Consider the following 19507-nt stretch of genomic DNA (forward strand, 5'->3'; position numbering starts at 1 on the left):
ATCATAATGGGAATATACTGTACCTGCAGCTCTCTCTCTCTCTCTGTGTGTGTTGTTGTGTTTCGGGCAGAGGGAGTTTGTGTAGCTGCAGGGAACATTCTCTGGCCTCTAGACAACAGTGTGTATCATAACTGCTGTCCACAGGGGAAACAAGTCAACAACATCAAAGCCTTATTATCCACACACATGCACACGCATACAAACATAAAGAGAGAGATCTGTCTGGTGGAAATCATCCCATCACCTGCCTCTGTGTGTGTGTGTGTGTGTGTGTGTGTGTGTGTGTGTGTGTGTGTGTGTGTGTGTGTGTGTGTGTGTGTGTGTGTGTGTTTGTCCTATAGCACCTGCAGATCTTTTTTGTTACTTTGTGTTTAATAGCCCAATTGCACTTGCATTTGTTATTATTTAATTCTCTAAAAATAGTATTATTTAAATCTCAATTCAATTAAAACAAAATTGAATATTGGAATATTATTTGAATCTGTTACAATCTCTTAAAATGAATTAGTTATGTTTACAATATCATCATTGTTTATTTAATCTTTGATCATTATCTGTATTTTTATTGTATTTTCTTAATGTCCTTGTGGTTATTGCATATTTTTAGACTTTATGTTTTTTCCCCCATATTTTGTGTTGCAATATTAATGTATGTTTTGTGAGTTAATAATTCAAAAATAAATCAAACAGAAGCTTTTACTGCCATCTAGTGTCAAGAAATACCCCCAGGAATTGAAGTGCGTCCATCACCATAGCAACATTTTGTTTACCTGTCACTGCACAGTTCATTTCACAGTGTGCACCTGTATTCAATATGACGCTGTTTTCAAGGTATGTATAGCTTTATTCAATAAATTGAATAAATTGATTGAACAGTTCATGTGTGAGCATCTGTTCAATTCAAATGTTATCTGCAGCTTTGGAACATCTTCCTCTTTGTATTCAAAGGTTTTGGGGAAACATCACTATTCTGTTCATTGTGGCATGAACATATATTTAATATGTGTATTACATGTTTAGACATATATAGTATTCATTTTCTATATGGGTATATTTAATTTATTTTATTGTTACATTTTATTGATCTACACTGATCAGCCACAACATTAAAACCACTGACAGGTGAAGTGAATAACATTGATTATCTTGTTACAATTGCACCTGTCAAGGGGTGGGATATATTAGGCAGCAAGTGAACAGTCAGTTCTTGAATTTCTTGTGTTGGTAGCAGGAAAAATGGGCAAGCGTAAGGATTTGAGCGACTTTGACAAGGCCAAATTGTGATGGCTAGACGACTGGATCAGAGCATCTCCAAAATGGCAGGTCTTTTGGGGTGTTCCCATTATGCAGTGTTTAATACCTACCAAAAGAGGTCCAAGTAAGGCAACTGGTGAACTGGCGACAGGGTTATGGGCGCCCAAGGCTCATTGATGTGTGTGGGAGCGAAGGCAAACCCATCTGGTCCTAAACCACAGAAGAGCTGCTGTAGCACAGATTGCTGAAAAACGTAATGCTGGTCATGATAGAAAGGTGTCAGAACACACAGTGCATCGCAGCTTGTTGTGTATGGGGCTATGTAGCCAGGGTGCCCATACTGACCCCTGTCCACTGCCGAAAGCACCTACAATGGGCATGTGAGTTTCAGAACTAGACCATGAATCAAGTTTTCTTTTAGATCATGTGGACGGCCGTGTGTGTAAATAATTTACCTGGTGTAGAGATGGCAGAAGGATGCACTATGGGAAGAAGGCTGGTCGGTGGAGGTAGTGTGATGTTCTGGGCAATGTTCTGCTGGGAAAATCTTTGGGTCCTGGCATTCATGTGGATGTTACTTTGACATGTACCACCTACCTAAAGATTGTTGCAGACCATGTACACCCTGTCATGGCAACAGTATTACCTGATGGCTGTGGGCTCTTTCAGCAGGAGACTGCGCCCCGCCACACTGCAAAAATTGTTTGGGAGTGGTTTGAGAAACATGACAAAGAGTTCAAGGTGTTGACTTGGTCACCAAATTCCCCAGATCTCAATCCGATTGAGCATCTATAGGATGTGCTGGACCAACAAGTCCGATCCATGGAGGCCCACCCCGCAACTTACAGGACTTAAAGGACCTGCTGCTAATGTCTTGATGCCAGAAACCACAAGACACCTTCAGAGGTCTTGTGGAGGTGGAGTCCATGCCTCGATGGGTCAGAGCTGTTTTTGCGGCACAAGGGGGACTTACATTAAATTAGGCAGGTGGTTTTATTGTTGTGGCTGATCGGTGTATATTTAAAAAAAAATAAAAAATGAAATAGATGCAAAACATTTTTAAATATATCTATTTACTGTTTTTCACTTTGGTACAATTTTCTAAATTCGCAGTACTAATCTCCCAACATATCATCAAAAATTAATTTTTTTCAACATTTCATAATTTTTCAATTGATTAAGTACAGAAAACAAAAAAATACAAAGTATCATTTATATCACACCAAATAAGTATGTAATCTATTTGTTTTCACTGATAAAATATGTTTCATACTTGTATTGTACATTTATTGATTATATATTTCAGAAAACTACAAAATGGCCATTATTAGTTCCCATTATTTCCCCAAATACTAGTGGAATTTGAATATGTGCATAACTATAATTTAATATATATATATTTATAAATGGCCATATATCACGTTTCTGTATGGATGTAATATAAAAAATCCTTTGCCAATTGAGGTAAAAAAGAACAAATTTAATAGGACAGTTAATAATGTGGAAGCAACCAATATAAACATTGACTGAATTGTAATGTTCACAGCTAAAACAGAAGGTTTCAAGAGGTTTTAATGACTCTAGCTCTTCAGTGGATAATATTTGTAATTATTTAATGTGCAGAGACGCTCAGATGAAGATGATGGAGGCAACTGTTAGTAATGCAGAAAAGTATCTAGGTCATTTCTGCTTGCTGCTCGCCTCCTACACTCGAAAGACGGCCAAACTTCGAGACAAAGCCGACATGCTAGCGAGACAACTTCATGACTATGCCAGCACAGAGGATCCAGAACTGAGCATCTGCATGAGAAACTTCTCTGAAGATCTGGCCATGGTGCAAGACTACAGACAGGCAGAGGTAAAAAAAAAAAATTATAATAAAAAAAACCCATTTAACCAGAAATGATTTCTAAGGAATCATTTTGGATTCATTTAATCACCACCATTGAGAAAGGCACTTAACTCCAGGTTGCTCCGGGGGTATTATGCCTTTAATAAGTGCACTGTAAGTCACTTTGGATAAAAGCATCTGCCAAATGCATAAATGTAAATGTAAATTGAATCACAATGAACACTACATTGCTCTCTCATCAGGTTGAGAGGCTTGAAACAAGAGTAGTCGCCCCTCTGAAAGCATATGGTGATATAGTGAAAACTAAACGTGTAAGTTGACTCATGGAAAGTACTCTTCACAGCATGTAGTTTCTTTAAACTGTAAACTGGGTGTATACTCAGATTATTCCATTGATTTAAGGTAAATTTTTTATGATCTTGATGATAAATGTGTTTTTATCTAATTTCACCAAAGTATCATTATTCCACATCTAGGCCGATTTGAAAAGGTTCAATGCAGATCGTAACAAAGAGCTAAATGAACTGCAGAGACTCGACAAGATCAAGCAGAAGAACCCAGCAGACAGACAAAGCATTGTATCCTTCAGACTGCACAAACAGAAATGATTACATAATCAGTCTTGTAAACTGTCAGGGGTTTTTCCTTGGTCTAAAAAAGGTCTTCAATTGATATTTAGGTGCGAAGTTGGTTTATTACTCAATTGCAATAAATTCATATTTATCACAATTATTTAGTTACAAACACACACACACACACACACACGCACACATAGGCGGAAATCGCGGGGGGGTCAGGCCCTCCCCCCCTATCTGAAGGTTGTCCCCCCCTAAAATATCATTAAAATATGTGTATTGAAAATAATATAATGATATATTCTTAAAATAATTGTTTAAGAAATAAAATAATACAAATGCAAATGGGGCAACAACAAAAAAAACCTTGGTGTCCCCTTCAAAAATTGCTCTTGAGAATTGTTATGTTTATTGTCCCCCCCAACATTTTGATGAAGTTTTCACCCCTGCACACACACACACACACACACATATATATATATATATAAAATTTACAGTCTATATACATATATATAGATATACATATTGTAATTTACAGTCTATATACATATTGTGATATTTATCACAATTGTTCCATTGCATAACCACAATTAAGTCCATGGATGGCTCCTTACTGTGTTTAGGGTAAAACTTAGGGGTTATGAATATCTCTGCTAGCAGTTTGGAGATTCCGCCCCATTTTGGAGCTTGTCCTGAAGCTATATTCTTCTCCCTGTGTGCACCAGAGAGAGCAGAGCAGATCATTAGTGCGAGTGATTCTGCAATGGCTTGAGAAAAAATCACTTGAAACCAGGCTTCAATTGCACCGAGCAGATGCACACTTCAGATGAGAAGCATATTTAACACTTACAAAGTGGCAAACACGAGATGATCCTCATTGAATTTGCATCAATGCAGGAAAAACCCTGACAGTCAATTGTAAATAATGACCGATGTCTTGGATCTTGTAATAAGAATGTTTAAATTCCTCAACTTTTCCTCACAGTCACAGGTAAAAAAGGTCACCCACATGACAATACAATTAACAGTGTTAGTGTATGACTTACTAGTCCCAAACCAAGAAGTAGATGCACTGGCTTCGCTGACTGCCTGCTAGCTCCCCTAAAATGTCCAACGAGGCAAACAAATTACATCACATAGAGAGTGTTTCACATTGAGACTGCGTTTTCCCCCCACATAGACATTATTCACGCTAGCGCCATTTATGATTTTTAATGGGAATGACAATGAGGCTGTGAGGGTAGACTAACATCTTCAATAGGCTGCACTGCAGTAACAAATGTAAAAAAAAATAAAAATAAATAAATAAAAAAGCAGTTTAAAGTGTTTTTATATCATTCTGCGGACAAAACAATGATAAAACATCTGTCCAAGAACAATCAGTACACAAAGAACTCCAGACAACTTGAGTTGTGGAAAACCAGATATGATCTAAGTGCTTTATTTATACCGTTTGTGTCATTGAAGAGATGGTAAGTGTCACTGAAGATGGCTAGCGTGAATAAGGTCTGTTGCAAAAAACAACCTTTTATTAAGTCGTCTGGAAAAAAAAAGAAAGAAAAAGATTGATTCCAAACGATTAAACTGCAAGAAAAATAAAGAAAATATGATCAAAAGCTTGTGCTTTAGAACATTAGAGACATTGTGACCACGCTTCACTGTGCGCCAAGTTGTATGTAATTTGAGAGCACTACTTCTAAGCACATTTTTCATGCAATCACAAAAAGCAAGTTGGCATGGGTGGGAGGGAGTACTTGCGTTGTCCGTTGGGTGTATAAATGCAAATCGTGGGTGTATTGTGTCTTAACGAAGTGGTGCAAAGCACAATTTGATATTTTCCTGTGAGATAGGTCATTATGCAAAGACAGAACCATGTCTAACCTCTCGGTGCAGTTGAATTCAGATCCAGCATTTCCACCAGCAGAGGATATCAAAGAGCTATCGATCACTTTTAATACTAGCCATGCTTTCTGTGTCAGTAGATCAATATAATTAATACAAAACAATAAGTTTATTTTGTATACTTCCTTTCCAAATCTCAAAGATGCTGTACAGAAATTACAACCTAAAACATTAAACAGAGAAACTTATCACAAATATGCAGTTACATTGCATACAGCCCATTTACACAACCAACTTCTTAAGAATGGGCTGTCTTAATTTATATCAATGTTACTTGAAATACAATGGAAAATATAATAGGATGCAGAGGGTGCAATAACCAGAGAAGAACCCCAGAATTAAAATGCACTTGATCCAGCCAACCCAGCTTTCGCCAACGAATGTTGTTGCATTTCACTGATGATAATCTTACAGGCAGAAGTGAATGTCCAGAAGGCCACCATCAACACCGACAGAAGCACCAGACAGATGGAAGAGACCATCTTTGACTTCCAGAAACAGAAACTTGAGGACTTAAAAGTCAGTTACTTGGTTGCCATAAACCAGTCTCACATTAAATTCATTTCAACAGTCATACGCCATTTAAATCAACTTTGTATCTGTATCAAGACCAACACATGAATGTTACATTCCATTTTCCTTCAGACCTCATAAAAAAAAAAGAAACAAATAAATATCAAACCAAAAAACAGGCTTTAATGTGACAGAATTGTCTGATTTAATTTTAGAAGATTTTTATGGACTTCACTATGGTTGAGATGCTGTTTCATGCTAAAGCACTGGAAGTTTACACACACACCTTCCAGAACATGCAAACAATGGACATAGACAGAGACATGGAGGTACATCTTAAGTTTGTCCAACCAGCAGTGGATTGTTTGTGATTCTGTGAATAGTGATGTTAGAATTGTCATTTTTCCAGACTTTTAGGAAACGTATCCATGTGAATGATACCTATCTGAGTTCTCAGCCTCTGCAGACTTTGACAATGAGCCACTACCCCAGCCCTCCATCCTCCCCATACAGATCTCCCCATACAGATCTACTGCAGAGATACCTAAACCAGTGAGTGAAACTTTATTTTATTGAATTAAACATTTCTTAATATATGTCAATGGTCTTGTGTTTGATTTATCATTGCAAGTTAATCTTAAAAAAATAAAAATTATATATATATATATAAACCAACAATATAATAGTATAACATCCACCATCCAATCAAATCTGGATAAAATCAACTCCTGCCTGACATAATTTACTGTTTCACTTAGCGATACGTCACATTATGAAAGTTAAATGTGCAGTGAATTCTATCCTATTATCTCCACATGAACAGATAACACACCATACATCATATTGACATAAATATCCACTTGAGGTGGTGGAAGTCTGTGTAGGGGAAAGAGCAGACACATTTTTATGTAAATTTGAGAGAAAAAGCATAAAACAAAGGATCATCATTAAATGCAATGTATATCAGGACGTCCACAGTCATGTCGTCTTTTCTCTCTGTAAAAACGGTAGCACAAGTGTTACATTGTTTTTACATAATTTTTTGCAGTTGGCTTACTTTACCCCACAGTCTGGCTTTATTTAGTCTTTGGTTAGGGGGTTCTCTCTTCTGTTCTCTTGTGAAAATGTGGTTCTCAGTCACCCTGCATGTGCCCTACAGCGTTTGAGGAGAACTCTGCCCAAGCAGACAGAGACTAGATATGAAGAGGAAGAAGAGGAGGAAGATGATGGGACATATGTGTCTGAGGAGGAAGAGGAACCCCACACATTCAGACAATCTTATGCTGCTGAATATATTAAGACTCAGAGATAGAAATATGCACAACGTTCTTCTTGGAACATTTAGTCCTTAAGTCCTTAATACAGACACACCTGTTATGGCATATCCTGTCTCCAAAATCATAATTGATAAACGCATTTGTGTGACTCTCAAATAAAAAATTTGCAATGTGATAATAAAAGCTAAGTGATGATATAAACTGTTTTGTTCAACCCCAATTCTGAAAAAGTTGAGACTGTGGAAAATGGAAAATGTAATAAAACATTATCTGTACATTCGATTCACCCTGTGCTACAGCAGATTATTTAATGTTTTACCTTGTGAATTTAATCGTTTTATTGTTTAGATAAAATACACTAAAATACACATCATCATTCTTACTAAAAGGTTTATATATATATATATATATATATATATATATATATATATATATATATATATATACAGGGTCGGGAGTAACAAAATACAAGTAATGGGATTACATATTATTAAAATTATTAAAAACATAAGTAACTGTATTCCACTGCAGTTACAATTTAAATAATTGGTATTTAGAATATAGTTACATTCAAAAAGTATTTTCATTACTGAAGAGATTAATTTGCATTTAATTGTCATTTGTTTCATTTAATATTTAGTCCTTTCAGATGGAAAACATTTATACATATAAATGATGTGATCCAAAGTGCATTTGAACAGCGGTGAAACACTTTCTTATGATGTGTTATATTCATACGAGCAGACAGAGAAGTAAGATTGAAGTAAGTTTGGAGCAGAAGAAATAGAAATAAACCTTGTGTAAATTGTCAGGTTTACGCTAAGCTAAAATGCTATTTATAGTCAATTTACATGCACATGTTACCAGACACGATCATATTTATTTATCTAGAAAATTCACGTTAGATCATAATTAATTTTTTTCTAGTAAGACCTTTGATATTAGGGCAAAAATCATATTCTTGATAATAATTTTTGTTTTGTTTTCCTGTAAAAATATCTAAAAATCAATTTGATTGATCTTGTTTTATTTATTTATTTTTATTTGTTATTGAACAAAACACAAATTAACAAGACATAGCAGCTTATACAAGTAAGGGACCAGTGAAATACACACACACATATATACATATATACACACATACACACATAAGAAAACACACAAAAATAAAAAACTTAAATTATAGGTGTATAGATATAGTAGTGTATAAATATATTGTGATAAGTTTAAGGGCTAGGTTAATTTAATGTCATATAACAGTAATCATTATTATTAATAAAACAATTTCTGGAGATGTTGGTGAGAGAGAGAAAAAGAAAGATATAGATTTAAACTTCGATAGATATGGAACAATCAGTTATAATAACTATATTAATAGTTGTAGTAGTAGTAGTATAATACTAGTAATAATACTAACAATAATAGTACTAGTAGTGGTAGCAGTAATAATAATAAAAACAAAAATAGCAGTAGTAGTAGTGCTAACAATAATATAATCTCAGCTTTATGAAATTTTAGACTAGTCAATAAAATGATTGCCGATATACAAAACTCTCTAGGTCTGGGAGCCACCGCCGGTGGGCACATCCAACAGACCCGCCCAACACCAACCCCAACTCTAGGGAGGCAGGTGGGAGGGTAACTTGTTTATATTCATATTAAATCTATAAGGGCAAAACTATTACACTTTATTTTTATTAAAACTGTGAAAGTTGTAGTTAAATGTTTCTAATTGTGTTCTATAAAAAGACTATGAACATGAACTTAACCTCATAATGTGGAGCCATCCATGGTCTTAACAGTGGTAATGGCCTTTTCATTACAAATGCTACTGTTAAACAATTCAGAACAATGGTCAATTTAATGAAGGGTTTAAAACATAACTGAATTATGGGCAAATTATTGACCTGTTTTATCCTAGTCCTGTTCTAACTGACCGTGTTTGCCTTCAGATATCCTAAACTTGACTTAAATAATTAGGCCTGAGTCCTGCTAAACTAATATAAGTTTTGTTCAATAAAATGTCCAAACAAATGCATGCATTTACAGTCTCAATGTAACTTTAGCACTTTTTGTGGGGTGGGGGATTCTGGCTAGTGAAATATGACCTTGGAAACAACTAGCCACAGTGGCCACCTGGCCGGTGAGCCAAAAATTTAATTTCAAACCCTGGTGTTGATGGATTTCTTCTGCCTTGCATTGTAAAGCCTTAACTTGCATTTGTTGATGCTGAATTGAATAGTGTTGACAAAAGTTAACCGAAGTAATCCTGAGCCCATGTCGTAATGTCATTTACAGACGAATGGCGAATTTTAAGAGTGACGTCCGAGGAATCGAAGATCACGCAGATTCAGAAGTGTTTTTTTCTAGCAGGACAACACATAACCACATACTGTGGGATTCCACAATGTAGGGTTCTCCCATTGAAACAATTCAAGCTTGTAGTCCCATGCACCTAAATGTGTGGTAGGGTTAAGGTTTGTGTCTTGCAAAGGTTTTACACAAGCTTCATTCAGTGAACCCCTACAATGAAAATGTGTGTATGATTGGCAGTGCATTGACATAGCATAATTAACACCCTGTTTTGACTTTTTGTATACTCTGAATGTTAATTTAGAAATGACTATAGCTATAACTTTCTATTATAAAAGAAAATGATTATCAATTAGACAAAGTGGTCAGATATTGAAGAATGCATCAAAGACTTTTCAAATGATGTGTAGTTTCTCAAAATTGATTAAGAATGCAATGTTACAAGCATGCAGTCAATGTACACATAAATCATGAGGCTGTCATTGACCATGTGCAAGTAAAGAGGCTAACTAATAAGAAGTTGTTATCTATCATATAGGCAAATACCATCTCCTATTTGTAATTGTTGTTTGGATACAGTTTCAGAACAGACAGACAGACAGACAAAAAGAAAGAAAGAAAGAAAGAAAGAAAGAAAGAAAAGAAAGAAAGAAAGAAAGAAAGAAAGAAAGAAAGATAGAAAGGTCTAGTTTGCTTGTTTTTCTGATTTGGAATTGCCTCTGAGTGAACACAACTAAGCACCACGCTTTTTACTGATGTCGCACTTAATTTAACCCCCAAGAGTTCCATTCAACTCCTAGATAGTATCAGACAAAACATAATTTGGGATAGTCTGAAATCAGTCACAAGGATGGTTTATGTATGTACAGCTGTGGCCAAAAGTATTGGCTTCAGTTGTTATGGTGTTGATTCACATTGTTTCTAGATTATTGTGCAGAGTGATCAGATGCATTTTAAATAATTGCAAAAAGCTTCATTGGCCAAAAAAATGAACTTTATCACAAAACCTTAAATTTCACAGTTTTTTTGTCCTGGCACAAAATAACCAGCTAACATAATTTCACTATCAGCAGGACCTGGGAATTGTGAATGAGTATTAGTCAGGTGACATTACTCAATCATTCTGATTGGATTATAAGAGCAGACTGATTGCTATAAAAGGAGGGAAGAAGTGCTTCCAATCATTGTGCTCTTGTTCGCAATGGTTGCCTCTAAACAGAGGCATGCAGCCATCATCGCTTTGCATCAAAATGGCCTCACATGCAAGGAAATCGCTGCAAAGAATATTGCACCTGAAAGAATATTGAACCTCAAGGAGAGAGGTTCAACTGCAGTGAAGAAGGCTTCAGGACATCCCAGAGTGTCCAGCAGGCACCAGGACTGTCTCCTCCTGAAGAGTCAGCTACGGAATCGTGTCACCACCATTGCAGAGCTTTCTCAATATTGGCAGCAGTTTGGTGAGAGTGCATCTGCATGCACAGTGAGGCAAAGATTTTTGGACAATGGCCTGGTGTCAAGAAGGGCAGCAAGAAGCCACTTCTCTCCAAGAAAAACATCAACGATACACTGAAATTCTGCAGAAAGTACAAGGATTGGACAGCAGAAGACTGGTGCAAAGTTTTTTCTCTGAAGCCCCTTTCCGACTGTTTTGGAACTTCTGGAAAATCGAATGCCAACACTGTTGTGGTGTATTGACATATTAGTTTGATCTGATAGGCTCACCGTAGTTTTGAGTTAATGTGTACGGTGCAAGTCCAGGAATATAAGTAGTGTGAAGCATGCCTGTGTAAGTGCTGTGTTAACGGTGTTTGTTAGTAAAAGTCTAAAACATGTGCAGCTGTCTCGTTTATAAAAATATACCACAACTGTAAATATTGACTCTTTGCTTATATTGCTTGGAATGTTTTTGCCAATAAAAGCCTTTAAAACTCATGCAATGCTTATCATTGTTTTCCAGTATACCATAGAAACATGTGAAAAATGTATCTAAAAAACAAAAGCAGCAAACTTTGCAAAATACAAAATTTATGTCACTGCCAATACTTTTGGCCATGGCTGTGTGTAGAGAGAGAATGTGAAAGAGATGTATTTGTTGCTTTTTTGCTGTCAGAACAACACTTGAAGGAAATAAGAAGATATGCTGCTATCAATAGAGCCATCTTAATTTTTCTTTTGCATTAGAGCAAAATATTTCTCTCATTACTTACCTGATGATGAATTCATCCATTCTTTTCAGCTGAATACCTTTCTCTAGTGTTGCATACCGGTCACTGGACCTAGATGATACCTGCAGGGTCCTGATTAAAAGGATGTGGTTGCCTGCAAAGACTGCATGTCAGTAAAAAGCAAACAGTTTTCAAATGCATGGCATGTTGATGTTTCAGTTGATTTATAGTTTTATTACTAATTATGTTAAACTTCATGAAGATTTGTGGAACTTGCGTTTGTCAAAAGAAATTATTCTTCTGTTGGATGACAAATACATGGAAAATACTCTACATGAAGCAAGTTGACTGGATACTGGCTGGCACACGCACCTTAAACCACAATGGCTCTCCTTGACAAAAATGAACGTCTCGTTTACTACTCTAAACTTGGTTCTCTGAAAGCTGGGAATGAGATGCTGCGTCAGTAGCCAAGCATGTGAGCGATGTGACACTCCACTCAATAACCTGCTCTATGCACCTGTGCTCCACTCAAGTACCGATCACGCTCACTGGAAAAAAAAATAAAGTTAGCTCAATTCCCGGTCTGACATGAAATTTCTCTGTAGTATACTTGTTTCCAAAAGAGGTGGGTCGAGTAGCCAAAAACTGTAAGTAAAATTGAGTAAAAAATTACTCAAGTAAAATTGCTAACATACATTTTTACCTGAGTAAGCATAAGAAAGTATCCAATTAAAAGAGTACTCAAGTAGTGAGTAATTCGTTACTTATACAAATGACATAATGGACGTTAACTCCCTACATTCCATTACATAATACACATTTAACATGTATTACAGAATTATTATTTTAATTATTATTATTAATGGAAATTCTGTCATCATTTCCCATCATGTTGTTCCAAACCCATATGACTTTCTTTATCCATGCAACACAATAAGGAGATTTTAGACAGAATGTTACCCATGGTCACCATTTACTTTGAGTGAATGTGTTTTTTTTTTTTTTCTCTATATTTCAAAAGTGTCAGTCCCTAACATTCTGTCTAACATATTTTGTGTTCCACAGAATACAAAGGGTCAGATGAGTTTAGAACAAAATTAGGTTAGGGAAATGATGACGGAATATTAAATTATGGCTGAGTTCACCCTAAATGATGAATTCTCTCATCATTTACTCACCCTCATGCCATCCCAGTTATGTATATTCATCTGCAGAACACATATTATGATTTTTAGACGAATAGTTCAGCTCTGTAGGTCAGTACAATGCAAGTAATTGGGTGCCAAAATTGTGATGCTCCAAAAAGCCCAACACATTGCTTCTGAAGATACTGATTTAACAACTGGAGTCATATGGATTACTTTTATGCTGACTTGTGTAATATTTTTTTAGATATAAAATGTTGGCACCCAAATGGATTATATTATACTTGCATTATATGGATCAAAAGAGCTGAGAAATTTGTGTTCAGCAGATGAAAGATAGACAAACACATCTGGCCTGAGGGTAAATGATGAGAGAATTTTAATTTTTGGGTGAACTATCCCTTTAAGGGCTCTTGTCAGATCATGTTTTATTAATGCCTACTTTCACTATTTAATATTTTTTAGTTCTTATTTCAGTGTAGTTGACTGACCTGACCAGCAGTTATGTGCCACTTTATCCTAAAGCAGAAATCACAAGTTCCGCTATGCAACTCTATGCAAGAGCGGAAATTTTTTACCAATAAAATACTCATTTGTACAATGGAGGTATGAAAGCAGAATGCTGTGCCTCCAAATTAGGATGCACTTGATCTGCAAGATCAATCATGTTTTTTAGTTTTGATGTGTGTTCGATTTTTTGTGTGTGTTCACTGGTATTCGAGGAAATATGCTTTGCCAATATACAGTAGGCTTTTATTAAGCTTACATATTCAATTGAGGGGCCTTCTCCCCTTTATGTGCATATCATCGTGGGGATATAAACTATAGCAGTGCATTTCATCAGGGTTTTTCGACTGAAGGAAGGTGAGCACATATCTCTGTCCCTTAACAACAAGAAACCAGTAGTGTGGCAAGAGAATGCAATTTCATTCCCTCCTTTCGGTGTACCAAGTTTACAATCATTGCATTCGAGATGTTCCCTTTGAAATCTGTCAATTCAATGTTGTGTCAGTTGCTGATGCTATGGGAATCCAATATCATAAAGCCGGGCTACTGATTTGTACACACAAACAATGCTGATTATCCAAAAGGGTACTAAAAGGCATTGAAAAACATTCCCTTCTTATTGAAGAAAAGGCAGAGGGACAAATATCCATAAATGTTAATAACATAACAATGGCCATCCTGGCTAGTGAAACATTGCATAAAGTTCTACTTCATATAAAGTGTTTTGTGAAGAGACAGAACAGTCAAAGACTGGTAAAGTAATACAACTGCACTAGCCTACAGGGTAGTGAACCTTTAAAAAAAAAAACTCTTTGCAACAGAGTGTGACATAGAGGAGACATAGTCATGAGACCAACCTAATAACATAAGCAATACTAGCCAACATGATAGGTAATCTGATCAATCAACCCTTCCTTGCATTCAAAATCTGGTAAAAGAAGAAAGAAAAGGTGTAAGCGGAAGCCCGGCCTGTAGCCCTTTGCCCACGCCCAGGAGGAGGCCATGTTCCTGGTGGAATGGGCCTTAACACACATAGGACATGGCCTGCCTTGAGAACTGTATGCGAGTGCAATGGCATCCACAACCCAGTGAGGTGGCCAAACCCTTTGAACAGCCTCCAAAACAGACAAAGCGTTGTTCAGACAGCCTGAATTGACTCGTATGGTCAATGTACATTCATAATGCCCTCACAGGACAGAGCATGTACTGTCTCTTAGCCTCATCTGACTAGAATTGGAGGAGGAGAGAGAGCTTGCAAGGTAACAACCGATTGAAATCTCTCAAAGAATGTTCAACAATGTTCACAGGGTTACCAAGGGGTTCCTTCCTTAGAAGTGGTCTAGGTGGCCTAGCCTGCCAAATCCATGCCGTGATGCAGCTCTTTGAAAGACTCACTGTAAAGGGTGCCAACCCAAACAATAAAGCATTTAATTGGGTTCAGAAACAAGAGATGTAATCGTAATCCTGAAAAGAAAAAGTTATGAGATGGAGCTGTGCTCTTAAAGGGTTCACTGATTATTACTCCTACGGGGAGCTCCCACAGTGTCAGCTACTGATGTTAAGTCCAAGAGCTCTAAACCCACTGACAAGCACTGCAACTGACCAGAGGGAACCCAGTGCCTGCACCTGAAAATGGGTCTGTCTGATTCACTCCACCATTGGGGCAAGGGCAAGCATAACTCCCCCTGTTCTAGTATCATCTTTACCGACAACAACTTCAACTACCCAGCCTGTCCCATATCTTTAGTAACAGCTCCACCTATGGCCTCAGGACCCACTACCTCCACTCAGTCATCATCAACAACAACCCCCAGCCCTTAAGCAGAGGGGGCAGACAGAGACACAGAGATGTTTCAGCATGTGCTATCCCATAATCACCATGTTTTAGACATCTTAGACAGTTTGCTGACAGTAAAAGGCATTAAGGATACAATGCTGATTGAAACTTATAGGAAATGTTGCTGTTATACTGTATGTGTGCAATGTTCAATTTGGTTCATTACTGTTTTAAAGAAGTGATACAGTATATAGAATATTTAAAGTAACTGTGATGAGGAGGGAGTGTGGCCGGGCCGTTATGGACCTCTTGGTTATATTAAAGTTTTACGTTGGCTGGTTCCGCCTCCTCATTGCCCATCTTAAGAACCTTTGCCACATTGGTGCCGATACACAGGATCTGGATGAGGAAGGTGCTGTCATGGAGTCGTGGTTGCCGAAGGGGGGGGGGTTGGGTGCAGTAAGTTGCAGGCCGGATGACTCCCCAGCTTGAGTTTGGTGATAGGAGTATGTGGCGAACAGGGCATGGCTGAGTGGCATCTGGGCAGAGCGAGGCCGGAGAAATAAGTGGTAAACGAGTTCCGCCTGTGCACCACACCGGTCTTGTGTTCCATTTAGGAGCAGTGGGAGTATTTAAGGAGAGACGATGGCAGAGGGGAGAGAGAGACGCACAGAGCAGTGTGTGTCTCTGTGTTGGTGTTGTTATGCTGAAAAGTAATATGCTTTGGTACTGCTGAAAAGCAGCAGAGTTCGAGTATTTGATGTACAGTGAAAAGTGGTGCATTAAAGTGTCTTACGTGGATTGTTTATCTGGCTCCCACTTCCTCTTTAGGGAAGGCAGAGGTCTGCCACATTGGTGCCAAAACCCAGGAAGGATGCGAGTGTAACAAATGTTCTTAAGATGTGCAAGGAGGAGGCTTTGTGGGTCTCTCTCGCTCTCTCTTGAACTGGTGTCTCCGGCCCCCCTTTATCTCTCTCCTGCTTAGTCAACTCAGAAGTAAAGGTGTGCATCACGCCCCCCTCCTTGTCACAGTAACTATTTACATACAGTACATTGGATGTTGTTTTTTTAGATACAAAAATGATTTTAAAAAATTAAATACATTTAACTATTTAAATCCATTGCAATGTGTTTTTTTTTATTTTAATTAACAAGAAATTTATTGAAAACTTTGAGTTAACAACATTGATAAATGAACTGTAAAATGAATGATTTACATAACATTACAGGATTACCTATACAGAGGATAGGTGAATGTGAGAGAGGTGAGTGCAGAAGTAAAAAAAAAAACTCATTTTTTCAATGTCTGTTAGTAGTCATTGTCACGTAACTGCTGTCTGGGTTCTGATATCTGGGGGAGCAACTGTTGTCTTCCCTGACTCCTTCTGGCTCAGGGTCCTCTAAGTCCCCAATCCTAAGGCATATGTTATGCAGTAGAGCAAAACATGTGATGACATCAGGGACAAAATTTGTCAACTTAAAGGACCTTGTAGAAGATGCTATGCCACGGTGTCTTCATCATCCAAAATGCGGTCTCAGTTACACACCTTGCTTTAGAAACATGAGCATTAAAACGGCCTCTCAACTACGCATTGAACGTATGCATAGGTAACCACCAAAGTATAAAATATCCAGCTGGTGGAAAAAGAATTTGTGCCTCATTTACAAAACAGGACCAGAACTCATTTATATTGTAACCTTCTGACAGGCTTGCCTGAAGACAGGACGAGACGAAGATGTGTGAGAACCCAAGCACATATTTATTTACAGTGCTGATATCCAAAACATGATTTCAAAACAAAACAAACGTAAACAACTTAACTAAAACAGAGCCTTAGATTTAACTAGGAACCGTATAGACTGGACATGGAAACAGAGTGACAATCAACAATATTCGACCAGAGACTAATGCAAACAAGAGGGTTTAAATACAATGACAAGGGACATGACAGAGACAACCAATAACAAGACTAAACTAATAACAAGATAACAAGACTACTAAACAGCAACCAATAACATAACAGAACAGATAACAAGTTAACAAGACAATAAACCAATGAGAACTGGACACATGAACAGAGGGGAAACAGGACATCACATGACAAGACAAGGAATACACGTAGAACAAGAACAAGAGCGTCACATAATGTAAATGTAAATCGAACATAAAACTGTTCTAACATAAATTCTCAGATTCATAAAGATTTTGTGTTTTCTAATTGTAAATTGGTACGAATAAACATTTATTGCTCTGGACCATGTGTCAAATTTATGTGTTAAATTAAATGTACTGCTCTGGACCATACGTAATTCGTAAAACTGACTGATGACACTGCATTATGATACAAGACAACTTACCATAATAAAATAATACACTAGTTAACAAATTATTTCAATCTGAAAATAAATTTGACTGATGACAAAAATGATTGAAAATGGCAACGAAGTCAGCTTTCCTTTTTATTATAGATTAGCCTATTATTCTGAGCAGCAACAGTATTTGCCAACAAGCATAACACTTTAATAGAATTTTAATAGAATTAGTCTCTTAATTATTTTGAAATGAGTTTACTATTAAAAGCCTGCATAACAGTGGACAATAACAATGGCTGATATTGCGCTTTTGCTTGATTTGGCAGATAGAGCTCTGTGCAGAAAGCATAGTCATGTTCTATTTCATTACTTTCCTTTGTAATAATATACAATTACATAATATTGATCCCAAAGATCAATAAATGAAGTTTTATTGAATATAGACACCTGTTCTTATGCTGCATTAAACATGTTTATATTATCTTACAAGTTAATATGTAGAGCTGTTTGTACACTTAACATTAAATATAGCCCTTATTATAATAATTATAATAAATATAATATTTTTAAAGTGGGCTTGATCCCACAAATTACACAAAGTGTGGATGTAAAAAGGGCTGAGACCCCATAACTGGTAGATTGGACCAAAAAAAGATCGGAGCACACTTACAAGGTCTCAGACAATGTGAATGCCAAAGCAGTGCACATGAGAGCAGCATGATTCCCAATTTAAGACAAACAAGACAACTTGCGAATACTGCGTCTGACAGGCTGTCAGGTATCGTGTAATAGTAGCCATCAGGTTAGTAGCGGTGTAAGGTTTAATCCTCACTCCCCTAGCATCAAGAGGTGCACTACCAGCTGACACTAAGGGCTGTAGCCTTTAGCCTCCTTGTTAGCGCACACACCTCCAAATCCCGCTCAAAGCAGGTACAGTGGTGCCGTGACCCAGATGGGAGTGAGGTTTAGGGGGGTGAGTGTAACAGCAGATAGCTGTGCAAGGTGTAAACCTCACTCCCCTGGCCTCAAGAGGTCTTTAGCCTTCTTATTAGCATGCACACCTCCCATACCGGAGACGCCAGTTCAAATCCTATTCAGAGAAGGTTTAGCAGGACCAGTTACACATGCATGTGCAAATATTAGCCTGACATTAAAAAGGGGTTAAAAGTGGTCATTTTTTTGTCAGAATTAAATCCAAATTGACCCTATTTACTTCATCAGTGCATGTTATTCTAAAGATTTTTTTTTTTTTATTAAAATGAAATTTTGCTCTATTAAATTACTGTTTCTTCCATCTGACATTACCAAGCTCTCTTATTTTCTAACCCCTCCCCTTCAACCACTTGGCTCCATTCTGGTATGTAATGCCTACTTTTCTCAATCCAATCAATTACTGATGCGTGAAATCAAGTCCAGCCTTGTAGTTCGGCATATGGATGGATCACAGCCATGATGATATGTACCACAGCACTCTTGTTTGTGTGATAATGCATAAATATTCTTTTAAAATGTATTCTGAGTAAGGAATAAAAATAATAACCCAACATACTTCAATTTAATTCTAATCTGTGGCTTAATGTTGTATTTTACGTTAACTGCACACATAGTTGCTACTCTACCATATGTACTTTCAAAGTCTCTTTGTAAAATGAAAAAAAAAAAACATGTTTACATAAATGTAAATGCATAATAATAAATGTTAAGGCAGTTTTTTTTATGTGAATCTGTTAAAAGCTGTCGGGATTTTTGCTTGCTACTGCAAAAATGTTGATATTGCAGAATCGTTTGACCTAACACACTACTGACAGAGCAGTAGAATAGTAGAATATTATATGAGGATTAAGTAAAAGGGTTTTCAAAGCAAGATTAGATTGGCATAGCAACTAAAAATACTGCCATATTACCAAGGGT

The 19507-nt window shown here is 37.0% G+C and overlaps 1 protein-coding gene across 1 annotated transcript; it reads left to right on the forward strand.

Annotated features, from left to right (window-relative positions):
• Positions 1-785: 785 nt before the first annotated feature.
• LOC127623358 (CBY1-interacting BAR domain-containing protein 2-like) lies at positions 786-7611 on the forward strand. The gene is made up of 9 exons (XM_052097785.1): positions 786-831; positions 2878-3112; positions 3349-3417; positions 3583-3684; positions 4667-4672; positions 5998-6102; positions 6312-6425; positions 6506-6648; positions 7256-7611. Exons 1-9 carry the CDS (start codon positions 815-817, stop codon positions 7260-7262), a joined length of 798 nt encoding a protein of 265 aa, XP_051953745.1. The 5' UTR covers positions 786-814; the 3' UTR covers positions 7263-7611.
• The last annotated feature ends 11896 nt before the right edge of the window (positions 7612-19507 follow it).

The sequence above is a fragment of the Xyrauchen texanus genome, chromosome 29 (assembly GCF_025860055.1).
Source record: "Xyrauchen texanus isolate HMW12.3.18 chromosome 29, RBS_HiC_50CHRs, whole genome shotgun sequence".
Taxonomy (NCBI): Eukaryota; Metazoa; Chordata; class Actinopteri; order Cypriniformes; family Catostomidae; genus Xyrauchen; species Xyrauchen texanus.

Coding starts and splice junctions, on each gene's coding strand:
- LOC127623358 (XM_052097785.1), top strand. Junction 3,418..3,582: donor ATATAGTGAAAACTAAACGT/GTAAGTTGACTC, acceptor TTCCACATCTAG/GCCGATTTGAAAAGGTTCAA. Junction 6,103..6,311: donor AGAAACTTGAGGACTTAAAA/GTCAGTTACTTG, acceptor ATTTAATTTTAG/AAGATTTTTATGGACTTCAC.